Source organism: Cornus florida, unplaced genomic scaffold, assembly GCF_030987335.1.
Source record: "Cornus florida cultivar Cherokee Brave unplaced genomic scaffold, ASM3098733v1 CherokeeBrave_3.0.0_Hap2_Chr06, whole genome shotgun sequence".
NCBI lineage: Eukaryota > Viridiplantae > Streptophyta > Magnoliopsida > Cornales > Cornaceae > Cornus > Cornus florida.
The window spans coordinates 53,658,734-53,672,257 of record NW_026775576.1 but is presented as its reverse complement, the minus strand read 5'-3'; the positions used below and the strand labels follow the sequence as shown (position 1 = coordinate 53,672,257).

The following is a 13,524-nucleotide window of genomic DNA, read 5'->3' as shown; positions in this document are numbered from 1 at the left end:
CTGTGTTCTTAGCATATTCAGGTCATGTCTATGTTGTGTTCGTCTTAATAACTAATTATTTAAAAAATTAACATTTCTAACCGCATTCGAAAACATATTTTGACATCTCCATATTTGACACATAGTGTCCGTTTGCTTTGTAAGCTCAAAGTAAAAAACTAATGTGAAATAACAATGCAATATGCAACCAATACAAATATTATAAACTACTTATAAATATGCATATGGGGGGCATGTTCAAGTTGGGCTTCGTGAGCCTAATGAATTTAAGTTTCTCTTTTTCAAACCAAGCCTATATTGAATTTCAAATAATATTACCAAAGTTCGAAAAAAATTAAAATTGGACTTGGGTTAGTCCTCCCAAATTGTAATTCTATAATATTTGAAATAGGTAAGTGTTAAAATCTTATTTGTATCATTCATTTGTTAAAATCACAATGTTTGTACTCTAAATTGCATCATTTGAAGTTGTGATATTTCATCATTGTCACATTTCTCATGAAAATTCATCACTAAAATTTGGTAAAACTTGCTATTGCAATGGTGATATATACAAAATTTCATACCCGCCTGATGAAGAAAAAGTGGAATCTCGATCCTTAAGCATTAAGCAATGAAAGGATCAAACTGGCCATACACAGAAAGTTTGATTTCCATCGACTCTTAAACAGTGTGCCAAACGCCACTCGCGAAGCAATAGGGTAATAAATATACTATTCGGAGCCATTCGCGTAAAAAACAACGCGAAGGGATAGACTAATAAAAATACTAACGCGAAGGGATAGACTAATAAATATACTATTCGGAGCCGCCATCCGCGTCAAAAACAACCCACACGACGTTTCGTGTTAGACTTTAATTTCCTAAATTCCACTTATGTCCTTCATCCCCTTTATCCTATAAAAGGACCACCACCACTTTGCCTCTGCATTTGCAAAATCAAAGCACACAGTAATGGCAACACTAGGAGGAATTAAGCAATCCAAGGGATTTGAGAACAGTGTAGAGATCGACAGTCTCGCTCGATTCGCCGTCGATGAACACAACAAGAAACAGGTTCTTTTTCCTCCTTCTCTTCTATATATATATATATATATATACGCACGCACGCATATATCACATATTTATATCCGATTGTTGCTTGGTGTCATATAGATCTCAAAATTTCTTTTCTTTCTGTTTTGGTTAATTTTTGTTTAATTGCTTGCTACTCGTTGTTTGTTGTATAAACATGATATAATGTTCAAACAGTCTTCACCTTTCAATAACCTAAAATATCTTATTTTCAAGAAATCTGAAGAAAAGTCAATCAGCTGACGTGGATTGTTTTGAACCATGGGATTGTGCATCAGATAATGGATATATATATTTATTTATTTATATATTTGTTAATTGCAAATGGATTGTATTTTTATTGTAATAGTGAATTGTTATGATTTTTGGTGCTTGTTGGTGCAGAATGCGGTTCTGGAGTTTGGTAAGGTAGTGAATGTGAAGGAACAAGTGGTTGCTGGTACTATATACTATATTGAATTGGAGGCCAACGATGGTGGTCAGAAGAAAGTCTACGAGGCGAAGGTGTGGGTGAAGCTATGGATGAACTTTAAGGAGTTGCAGGAATTCAAGCTCATCTCCGAAGTCCCTTCGGCCTCTAGTGCTTAGCTAGGTAACTATTATAATGCAGAACACGCATGGCTCGCTCTGGTTTAAAGTATGAAATTTTGTTTGTGAAATGCGAATTTCATTTGTATAATGATGTTAAGTTTGTGTTAGTTTATGAATTATCTGTGGATGTTTGATTTGTGCTGAAATCAATCCATGTAGTTTCATTATATTTACTTAATTTAATTCAATAGGAGCAGTATATATGTGTTCTTTCTTTCTATCAATGCATTGGATATCATTTTAGTATCTTTCTCTCTCCGTGATTTTCTTTCTTGGTTGTGATTTATTATAGTATTTTTGTAGCTAGAAAAGATTACTGCATTTGATTACCATATGAAGTTCAACATCAGTATGTTGCCATATGAAGTTCAACATCCTATAAAGCTATAGGAGTCGCAATCTTGATTATTATTTTTAATGGAAATATGAGTTAATCTAAAGGTATATTGAGGAGGAGACTTTAAGCACTTCACAAACATGGGCTTGAAAAATGAAAATGAGTCCTAATTATTTAAATTGAAAAAGAGTTTCAGCCTCAACATTGAATTAGGTTTAACTTAAAGATATATATCTCTGTTCTAAATTTCTACAAGTTTATAATGAATGCGTAATATGTTAGATTTTAAACAAGCACAGACAACAATTACATGATTGAGGATATTCTCAATGCAATATTAGTGGTTGGAAGCCTGGTTAATGTTCCATTATACATTCTAACGTCTGATTATTTCATGTGTACTTGTTTTGATTTTTCCTATTTTTTCTTTATTCTAGTGGGGGTGTGGTGGTAAACAGGTTTATTATGAAACAAAATCCAACGAGTTCATTTATAAATAAAAAATAAAAAATCCAATGAATTCATAACCTGTTGCCTACAGAAAATGTCATACTACTGACAAACAACAATATAACACTCAAAGTAGCTATCCTAGGTAGTCCCACTAATGAAGAAAGAATCAATGGAGCATAAGAATAAAAAAAGTTGCATTATTTTTTCAACAAAAGAGGTGCTTGGTATTTGCATTATATCAACTCTTATGGTTCCATTATCTTCTAGTCACTATTGCTACAAAAGAACTGCTTGGTATTTACATTATATTCACTGTTGGAGTGCATAAAATAACAAAACAGGAACACCCAGCAAATAAGAATATAACATACGTGAATTTATAACTTGAGTCACCTTGAATTGAGTTTGATACCCACCCCCATCTGGATCATGCATCTTGCACCATGGCCAATTTGATTTCTTTGGATATTGGCAACTTTTATCTCAGTTCTAGCTATATCAACTCTTATGGTTCCATTATCTTCTAGTCACTAATGAAAATTCCTTTTCGGGTACTTATCAAATACACACACACACACACACACACACACACACACACGTCAAATCAGGGTTATAAGATATGCTCCCCTTGCCATTTCAATGAATGATTTCCCTTTGAAGTTGGGGCTACCCAACTTTACTTTCTTGCCCAGTGGGCCTGTTTGGACAGCTTTAACAATTTTTCCACTAGAAGGGGATTTTAGATGATTGTTTAAGAAGAGTAAGGAATAATATTTGGTGGAGCTGATGGTATGGGTCGTGGAATTTTTTAGTGAGGTACTGGTCAGTTCGTTTTGCTGTCAGCAAACGTGAAGCATAAATTTTATCACCAAAGTGATGCGGTAGACTAAATAAATGCAAATTGATAAATCATAGGGAGGCAAGTTTCCCATCTCCAGTGTACTGTTAATTAATTCTCTTTAGTAAAAATAGGTTGGTCCAAAAGGGTTTTTTTTTTTTTTTTTGTCTCTTTCATCTAGGTTCTGTTTACATGTTATTCAATTTTTTTTCCCTTCACAGCGATGATATGTGCTTGTCTGTTTTCATTTTCTTCATGGCATTTTGCTGTAGTCCCTGTGCCTCTTCTTCAATGGGGTAATTTGCTGCCTGCTTGCTAGCTTCTACATGAGAGAGTTCTTTAAATTTTCTCAGTTCCTTGACAACTTCCTTTGGAAGAATATAAATGCGTTGCTTTAATAAAGTTGAATCAAAGAGAACTAACAATGAGTTGCAACTTGCAACCTTGCAGCATACGAATTTATAATCTAATTTTCTACAGAATTCCCACTGATTCTACCAATTACTTCCAATAGTTCTTTATAATAAGCCTTGATGTGATTAAAGGAGAGCCCAAGCATAATATGGATCATATCCATCTTTTCTTTGACAACACTTATCAAAAAAAAAATTATCCATCTTTGACAACCAGCATGTACACGATTTGTGTTATTTACCATTGCAAAGAAGAAAAGCTTATTGAGCAATGAACTTGCAACCCTGTTAACCTATTATGGGTGTGGAGGGGTAAAAAAAATATTTGGAAGGTTCTGGAGGGGTAAAGGATGAGGCAATCTGCTGAGAGGGAAACCGATGAAGAGTCTTGAGGCAGTCTGACCTTGATAGCATGGATTTTCCACTGCAATGTGCCAGGAGAGGGCTTTTATTTTTTTTATTTTTTCTCCTAGCAAGAAACTCACTGATCCATCTGCCCCTATAGGGACTTGAACCCTCACCTCTCACTTTGGGAGGTTAAGGAAAAATCACTAGGCTACAATCCCTGGTGTCCAAGTAGAGTATAGAGTGGTAGGGTTTGAACTCTAGTACCTATTCTATGATTTGTCCTGTACTTGGGGAAAGCCTCCTTTTATGTTCGAGTGCCACAGCGTTAGTGTTTGTCTCTACTAGATTGATCATATGTTCCAAGGCATAGAACGTTAGTAGCGCAAGCGTGAAATTTGCGTACAAAATGTGTGCGGCTTGGGTAATCAAACACATACACTTGCCTTTGGCTTAAGATTCCAAAAGGGGATTTCAGTACAGTAATTAGACCACCATGATCACCTGGTCTTACAACTTGTGGTATGATAAATGACATTGTAATCATTTTTTGAGCTCAAGAAGTTCCCTGAACATTGCTTTTTGTCTAATTAAGTACCAAGGCATATGAGTGTTAATAAAACTGAGAGGCCTATGGTCTAAGGAAGGTTATAATATGGAAACTCTGAACTGCTTGGAACTAAGGTACCCATGCATAGCCAAACAACTGTGTGTTAACCTCATGCATGGATGCACTCACATGTGTCTACAGGTGTGTCATGTGTGAGCCTGTTCACTTCATACTTTCTTCAAGCATAGGAATAACGTTCATTGTCCTGCTTAGTTCTTTCTTTGTGGATTAGAAAATTTTCTGACAATTTGGAGTGCGAGGAGATTTCTCTTTCAATGATAGTCAATTAGGAAAGATGTAATGAGGCAGACAACTCAACATGCTGTTTGTCCAATGGATAATAATGTCATAAGAAGCAAAAAACAACTGCTTTTAATTGCCCCCCCCCCCCCCTTTCTACGTGTCAACTCTTGACCTCAGGTGTACCAAAATTTCTTGAAAATGCTGGTAATAGCATTGCTGTTCCTTGAGAAAATTAGATTTCGTTCTTTTTGCCATAAAAATCTCTTATAAGATTTAGTTGTGATATCCGAAGTGTATTCAGGTAGTGTTTCTCATTTGACCAAAACATTTTTGGTTCCCATAGGTAGATAAATGTGTTAGATAGTGGACATGGAGACATAGAATTGATTGTGACTGAGTACACCAAAACTTGTCCTTGTTTGCTGGTGGGACAATCTATAGAGGTTGCCTCACATTGGTGACTTTGAGGGCAGAAACAGCGAGTTAAATTTGATTTCATAATTTTAGACTCTTCTTAGAAGATTTTGTCCGTAATTTGAGCAAGTTTATTATAAGTGTGTGCTCACCTTGAGCTCGTGGCCTCATTTGTTAGGTGGAGAGTGTGACGTCGCTGCACTCTCGATCTAATGGGTAAGGACACGAGCTCAAATGAGTGACCTTGTCATATATTTCTCTGTAATTTTGTGCTAATAGCAGGCTGATTTTCTTAAACTTGTACTGATGGTTACCTTTGCCACCAAGAACAATCTTCTGGTTAATTTTGCAGCTATATATTATGTTTTCTTCTTTTCATGGTCGGTAACCGTTGGTTCCAACCAATCTGCAACGGACACGTAAGCAAAAAACTGAAAAAAGCTTACACATTTCAACACAATTGCTTACGTGTCCAACTGTGATTGACCCGGGACCATGTAATAACTTCTCATTTTTAAGATTACTGGCCCTGTTTAATTTATTGCATTAATTGATGTCCTTTTCCAACTTCAGGTGACTTACAGTTAACGTTGGCTTGCACCTAATATTGAAGTACATGCCGCGTTGGACGAATGACCTATATGTCCAGATAGGTCTAAATATGTAAATGGTTATTTCGATTAAATATTATGTCATCTGTGCAATCATATTTCCTATGTATTGTGCAATTATGTGATACTCTTCTGAAATATCGAATCCCGATAAATAAATACAGTTATGTAACTATGTTGTGGTTTGTTACTTCCTCTCCTCTCACCATTGCATAACCAAGGACAGTGTGAGGCCGAGTCGTTTTAGCATTGGTTGTGGTTATAACTCTGATGAGAATGGATTTCAGGCTCAATGAAACAAGTGGGTGAACTATGAGGAAAGGTTGATTCTAATGCTTGTATTGAGTCACCCTTTAGTCTGCTTCTAGTTTCCAAGTATGGCTTGCTTGAAGTCTGTTTCATACTTTTCTGGTATACTTAATTGAGTGAGATGCAATTTTGCTTTCCAAATCCTTTCTTCAAATTTAACAATTTGAAGTTTTGATTCAAACAATAGATTTTGAATCTAGGTATTTCAAATCATCCAAGTCCAAGTTGCCAAACGCAACCTAAGATGTCAAATGGTGTTCAATCCAGCTGTGACTGTTGATGATGGGTGTATTTACACACTGATTTGAAACTTATGCACTTGCGTTACGTTTGGAAACCAGAGATCTTAGGCTCGGTTTGTTTAGACGTAAAATATATATTTTTTCAAAATATTTTCTTTTTTCAGGTAAAATATTATTTTATTTTTACTTTTTCGGTATTTAATAAAGGTTTACATCGAAATTGAGGTGGAGTCTATCGGGCATGTAAAATAATTTTTCAAAAATTGATGGATAAATTATCTTTGTTAAATTTTAATATTTTTTTCTTCGTAAATAATTTACGACAGCCAAACATCATAAATTAAAAATATACTTTCTAAAAAATATTTTATATCCAAACAAAAGGAGTCTAAGTGTCAAATCTAAATCCAAGTTGCCAAAAGCAACCTAAGATTAGCAATTTGGATTTGGATTTGAGATCTTATGTTTCCAAATGTAACCCAAGAGCATATGCTTCAAATCAGTATGTGTGCATACACCCACCATCAACGGTCACATTGAAAAAACCTCGAGCTTTTACAATTACTATATTTGATTTAACCTACTTTGAATTCCAAATCAAGATATAACATATGTTATGTTTAGGAGTACCGAATCGGTGATTTGAATTGGGTTTGAAATGTTTGGGAGTACCGAATCGGTGATTTGAATTGAATCTGAGATCGGAGGAAATTTAGTTCAAATTTTGTATTAAATTTTCTCCAATTCAAAATATAAAACATCAATTCGGTGCAACCAAACATAACAATAAACGTGTAACAAATCCTTTCTAATAGGTGTTAAATGCAAGTTTATCTTTTTTTCCTCACAGTTATTATAATCAAACGAATTTGATACTACATTATATCAGGGTTTACTCAAAACACACGAGTAAGCAATAAGTATTGGACACCCATAATCTGAATACAAGACAAAATATAGAGGAGGTTTTAGGCAGCAGCAAATCTAATCCAATACTGTGATCACATTTATAACAAACAAACATCAACAATTGAAATTTGTGTGGTGGTTTTCTTCTGTCTCACTTGGATGTAAGAAGCCTGATGTTCATTGTTCTCTTATTCTGAGAATATTTTAATGAAGCAATATGATTTCAAGCCAACATAAAATTTCTGTGTTTGGGATACCTAATCCACTTCTTGAATTTAAAATTGAAGAAAATTTAGTTTCCTAAATCAAGAAATAATCCAGGCATTTTATCATCTTTCAAAAATATGAGAATTAATAATTCTCAATGCATGCAAATATATATATATATATATATATATATATATATATATATATAAGTTGTTACTTGCTTTCTCACCTGTTAGGAGAACCTCACAATACATATCCATTCTAAATTTAAAGTGTTAATTTTTTCTCTTTTATATTATAAATCACATCAATTTGTTGACCGTGAAAGCCAAGCAAATATTTCTATTGTTGTCACTGTGGTCAACTGTGTGGTTAACTTGTCTAACGAGCGATTGTGGAAAGCAATGGATGACCATTGCAATGGTTCATATCACTTCCATCCTAAAAAAAGGACTATTAAACTTGATGTGAGTTTCTTGGATGGAACAAAGGATGTGACCTTAATTACGTGCCAAAGGACTCAATAGCTGAGCTATTGACTAACAATTTCAAGCTCCAAATGAAGGTGTAAGCTCCAATAAGAAAGCATGTAAATGGAGTAGAGTAAACCTAGGGTCATAGGTTACATTATCAAAGTATATAAGTGCAAAGAAATGTAGTTCTAAGATTACACAGTATTGTAAAGGAAAGCTATAAAAGCCATGTATAGGAGGCTACAATATATGAAAAACGCCTACTGGTGCCACACATCTTCTCCATAATAAATGAGTTCTATTTTATAGTGGTGGAGAAACTAGATTCACGGTTAGATTGTCCCCACTTGTACAGCTGTAATGAAGTTGATGCGTGACAACTATTAATGCACGTAATGCATCATTCTCTGACTAACACGTATGTGACCTGTTAGCTTTACCCATGTTTGTTGTGACAGACTTGGACGTTTATCCGACTGTCAAAGTATTCAAGTGTCTTTTTTGCCTTGGTCTTTTTGTTCCGGAATCCATACATTGATTGACAGAAGAATTATTGATGTTATTTACATGCGACAGAAATGGCAAGAGTCATGAGAGTTGCTTATTGTGGCCATAGACTTCGGCATGGTTGCATTATGCTGATGTAGCTTGAAATGGTATTCAACACTACGTCTTCCACCTTTTTTGAGATCCTAAATTCCATTCTTCATAGTGTATGTTTAGATGGATCAAATGCACTTAAGGCATAGTGCTAGAGAATACAGATTTCAGTATATATGAAAAACATAAATGAGTTATATTTTATAGCGATTAGATTGATTCTCGTTACTTGTACAATTGTGATGAAGAGCTATTGGCACACATAATGCATCATCCTTTGACGGACACGGATGTGACAGATTTTGACGTTTATTCAACTGTTAAGTACTCGTGTTCTTTTTGCCTTAGTCTTTTTGTTCCAGAATTCATATGTTGATTGATAAAACAATTAGTTGATCCTCTCATTGAAGTTACTTACAGTTGACCAGGGTCATGAGAGTCGCTTGTTGTGGCCATAGACTTGGGCATGGCTGCTTGAAATGGTATTCAACACTCTATGTCTTTCACTTTTTTTGGGATCCGAGATTCCTTTCTTCTTCATGGTGTATAATTTCTAGACGGATCAAATGCCTAGTACAAACACAAGTATTATTCTATCAAATAATGCAATTCTATTAAAAAACATTAAAAACAAACAAATAAGATTGTGTTGAAGGGGAGTAGGGGAGAGATTTGGTAGATTTTAAAGTAGGAATAGAATTCTTAGTTATCTAATTTTTCATAGTTTCGTCACATAACATGTGCATTAATATAAATAATAAATATATAAAACTAATAAAAGAGAAAATAATATAAATAAATGTATAAAAATCATAAAAGAGAAAATAATATAAATAAATGAAAAAAAAAATTTATTGACCGATTCACCGACGGTGTGTTGAGGAGGGTCATGGGGCCCAATCACATTCGATGAGTCGGGGTCTACACGGTGAGTGGGAGCCAATATAGGGAGAGAAAATAGAGAGAGAACTGGGCGTAGCAAAGAAGTAAAAATATGAACAACACAGAGAAAGTCACAGAACAAGGAGGTGGAGGAGACGACGGAAGTCACTTCGACCGACTACCAGACGAGGTCGTTTTGGTCATCTTCAACAAACTCCTCGATCTCAAAACCCTCTGCCGGACCTCTCTCGTCTCCACCCGATTCGCCGCCGCAATCCCTCAGGTCCTTTCCGTCTCCTTCGCTGTCCCTCGCCGGAAACCCAATTCCTCCGAAGAAGACGACCACGCCAGCAACTCCTCCGACTCCTCCGACAACCTCTCCAAGAAACTCATCCGGTTCCTCCTCAAGGACATCGTCTCCAAACCCTTCCGATTCATCCGCCAAATCGTCGCTCCCAGGCCTGTCCCCTCCTCGATCTCCGCCTTCTACGGCGATTCGTTCCGCTCCGCTGTTTGTTTCCTGAGTAAATTCCGAGATATTCGCTCTCTGCAGATCGAGCTTCCGTCTTCTGGCCATGGCGGTGAAGATTCGTTGCTGAAATGGAGGGTTAGGTTTGGGACCAAACTCGAGAGCTTCTTGTTTCTTTACCCTACAAGTCTGGAGGAATTCAATGGCGTTGGTGGTGGTCACAGTGAGGACGACGACGACGAAGAGTCGGAGTTGACCAGTGATTTGCTGAAATTCAGAGTTCATTTGGCATTTCAGTGCTTGAAAGATGCAGTGGTGAGGCATCGAATGTTGCTGTTTCTAATTGAACAACACGCGATGCTTGAACATGTTGAAATTACAGATTCCAAGAAACAGGGGAGGCTCTTTGCGAGGAATGAACAGGTTGCTGAGCTGAGGGCTTGGATGGGTTCGTCGTTGGGGACTTTAGGGGTTCAGTTGAAGAGCATTGAAGTTCCGGTGAGCGCGAGACAGTGGTATGTGCCGGTGTTGGAACTGCCGATGTCGAAGTGTGTGATGAAGGGGGCAACACTTGTGGTGATGGGACTGGTTGCGAACCAAGGAGAAAGTGGTAGTGGTAGCGGTGGTGGTGGTGGTGGTGGTGGTGATGATGATGTAATGGTAAATGGTGCTTTTGAAGAGAAAGAGGAAGCTTTTGGGGAAGCTGTGACAGAGATGATGGTGAACCATAAGAGCAAGATGAAGATTTTATTGTAAATTTGAAGTTTAAAAAGGTTTGGTGACTTTCTCATATGTTCTTATCAAGTTTGTGGATTGCATAGATGTCTAATAGCCCTGTTTAATAACTTATTAGGAAACAAAATTGACTCTTCGAGCAATTGAAGGAAACCCCTTTAATTTATAGGCAGTCACATGTGTTTCATATATGTATTATGCTTTGTTTGAGTATTTATTTTGTTACTCATAAATAAGCTGCTCATTTTTCTTGTGGCGCTTTCTGTGTTTTTTTTGAGCTTGAGTTCAATTAGTTGCCCATCAAATGTTGTAAGGATAATTTTCATATTTCTATTTTATTTTGCTTTATCTAATTCGAGGAAAATATACATATTGCTTGCATTAGAAAAATGTGTAGATGATACACAATGGCATTTATAAGTCTTGATGGTTATATTTTATTTTACTTTACCTTAACTAATTTCTAGGAAACATTGGGAAAATGTTAGATTATGCATTACGACACTTATTATGTCTGGGTGGTTCTATTTTATAATACTTTATCTATTTCTAGAAACATCTTCACATGCTTGGGTTGGAAAAATGTTTAGATGATACATGATGACACTTATAATGTGTGCTGGTGGTTGATTTCAAGTTTAGCGTCTTAATATGATCGGGGACACTCAGGATAGTTGGAAGAAATAACCATTAGTGGAGCTGTTATTGTTGATTCCAAACCATTGTTCATCAACAATACCTCAACGTCAATGCCGTTCACATAGATCTAGAGTGGACCTTGGGTTCCAACTTTGAACTTCTGATGTCAACACACTTACCAAAAAAAAAAAAAAAAAACACAAACTTCTGATGTCAACAGATAGATCAACGCAATTTAACGTTGTTCACAATGCTAGAGCAACTAAAGCACCAAAAATGGGCTGCTACAAGGAAAACAATTGGTAACATTTACCTTTTAGGCCACACACTAATACAAAAAAGTTGCTTATTCTTATTCCAAATAAGTTGCTTAGTAAATATTATCTTGTGAATTTTGATCTTTAATAGGTGTTTTTGGACTATTGGTAGGATTTCATCCCACAAGTAACTTTAATCCCTTTGAACTGCAAGATGAGAGTTGAAAAGCTGTTTCATGGTACACAATACCCTTAACGAGTATAAGGATCAGCCCCACTATAGCCTACTTTTTCATATGTTGTATTGGATTAGTGTATATTACTTTTAGCCGTTAAGAAAGTGAACACTTAGATTGACAGTTGCACTTGGGCAGCCTTAGATTGTGCACATACCAGGTTTTTAGATGATGCATAATGACACTTATAATGTGTTGGTGGTTGATTTCAAGTTTAGCGTCTTTGTATGATGGGGTACACTGAAGATAAATTAGAAGAAATGACAATTGGTGGAGCTGTCGTAGTGATGAAATTGTTGATTTCAAATTACTGTTCATCAACAAAGCGTTTATGTCAATGTCGTTAACATAAATCCAGAGTGGACCTTGGGTTCTAACCTTGAATTTCTGATGTCGACGGTTCCATCAGATACTGCACTGGCTATCAAGGTAATTTAATGTTGTTTACAATGCTACAGAAACTAAAGCACCAAAAATGGGCTGCTACAAGGAATATAATTGGCATCATTTACTGCTTAGGCCACACACTAATACAAATTAGTTGCTTAGTAAATATTATCTTGTTAATTTTAATGTTTTGTGGGTGTTTTGGGACATTGGAAGGGTGTTATCCTGTAACTTTAATCGTTTTGAACTGCAAGATGAGAGTTGAAATGCTGTTTCATGATACACAATACCCTTAACGAGTAACATGGAGCAGCCCTATTATAGCCTAGTTTTTCATGTGTTGTTTTGGTTAATCGAATAATACTTTTAGCCATCAAGAAAGCCAACACTTGGATTTGAACGTTGCACTTGGGCAGTCATAGATTGTGCACATACTAGGTTTTTGAGATTAGTTCCTTTTCTGGATTCCTATGTTGGTCTCTCTTTTCTTGTTACACACACCACCACCACCACCACCACCACCCACACACACATGCGTGCATACTTTCTGTGCGAGAGTTTGTGAACCTGAATGTAGTTTGACTTGTCCTATGTTTCTCTTTCCGTTTGCATACTTTTTTTTGCAAGTAACGTAGGGTATCGAGTAAGCCTAGGATAGAGACTTGACACCGAGGAGTTGAACTCAACATCTCGGGGTCATGCTCAGAGGTCTTATAACACTCGACTACCAGTGGGGTAAACATACATACGTGGAACGCATAGCAAGCCAGTTTGCCGTGGTGAATTTCGGATGGTAGTCTATTCCTTTTGTTTAATGTAAATAAAAATGTACATAATTCATTTAAGACCTAGAGAAGGTTTAAGGGAGCCCTAGGATAATGGAAAGAAACGAGAATGTGATTGCCATCTGTTATTTGTCTTTATAAATTGTATTTCATTTAAATGTCTTCATGTATTTGATGCTTTTTCGGTGACTCCCTGTATATGATTTCATTTTTCTGTGGTGAAACATAGAAGGGTCATGTGCAGTGTTACTGGTGTACATTTTCTGTCCTTTTATCACATTTATGAGTCATGAAATGCTTCAGATTTTCTTTGAAAATTAAATGAATTTTATAAAATTAGTAAGCCCAAGGTTACTTCTTCTTCTTCATTGTCCTTGCCTTCATCTGAAACGGGTCCGGGTCCGGGTCCGGGTCGGGTTGGGTCAGCCAAGCCAGGGTTACTTGACAGCCTTAAATAACATATGA

At 36.2% G+C, this 13,524-nt stretch overlaps 2 protein-coding genes across 3 annotated transcripts; both read left to right on the top strand.

Moving 5' to 3' along the window:
• Positions 1-844: 844 nt before the first annotated feature.
• Positions 845-6,119, top strand: LOC132311542 (cysteine proteinase inhibitor A-like). Of its 2 annotated transcripts, none has more exons than XM_059809467.1 (3): positions 845-1,056; positions 1,459-1,670; positions 5,897-6,119. In XM_059809467.1, the coding sequence occupies exons 1-2, from the start codon at positions 955-957 to the stop codon at positions 1,660-1,662; spliced, it is 306 nt and encodes a 101-aa protein (XP_059665450.1). In that variant the 5' UTR covers positions 845-954; the 3' UTR covers positions 1,663-1,670; positions 5,897-6,119. The 2 variants fall into 2 exon arrangements, with proteins under 2 accessions (XP_059665450.1, XP_059665449.1); XM_059809466.1 differs by having other exon boundaries at positions 849-1,056; positions 1,459-1,666; positions 5,892-6,119.
• Positions 6,120-9,616: 3,497 nt separating this feature from the next.
• LOC132311541 (F-box protein At1g30200-like) lies at positions 9,617-11,108 on the top strand. The gene has a single exon (XM_059809465.1). The coding sequence runs from the start codon at positions 9,664-9,666 to the stop codon at positions 10,774-10,776; it is 1,113 nt and encodes a 370-aa protein (XP_059665448.1). The 5' UTR covers positions 9,617-9,663; the 3' UTR covers positions 10,777-11,108.
• Positions 11,109-13,524: the final 2,416 nt, after the last annotated feature.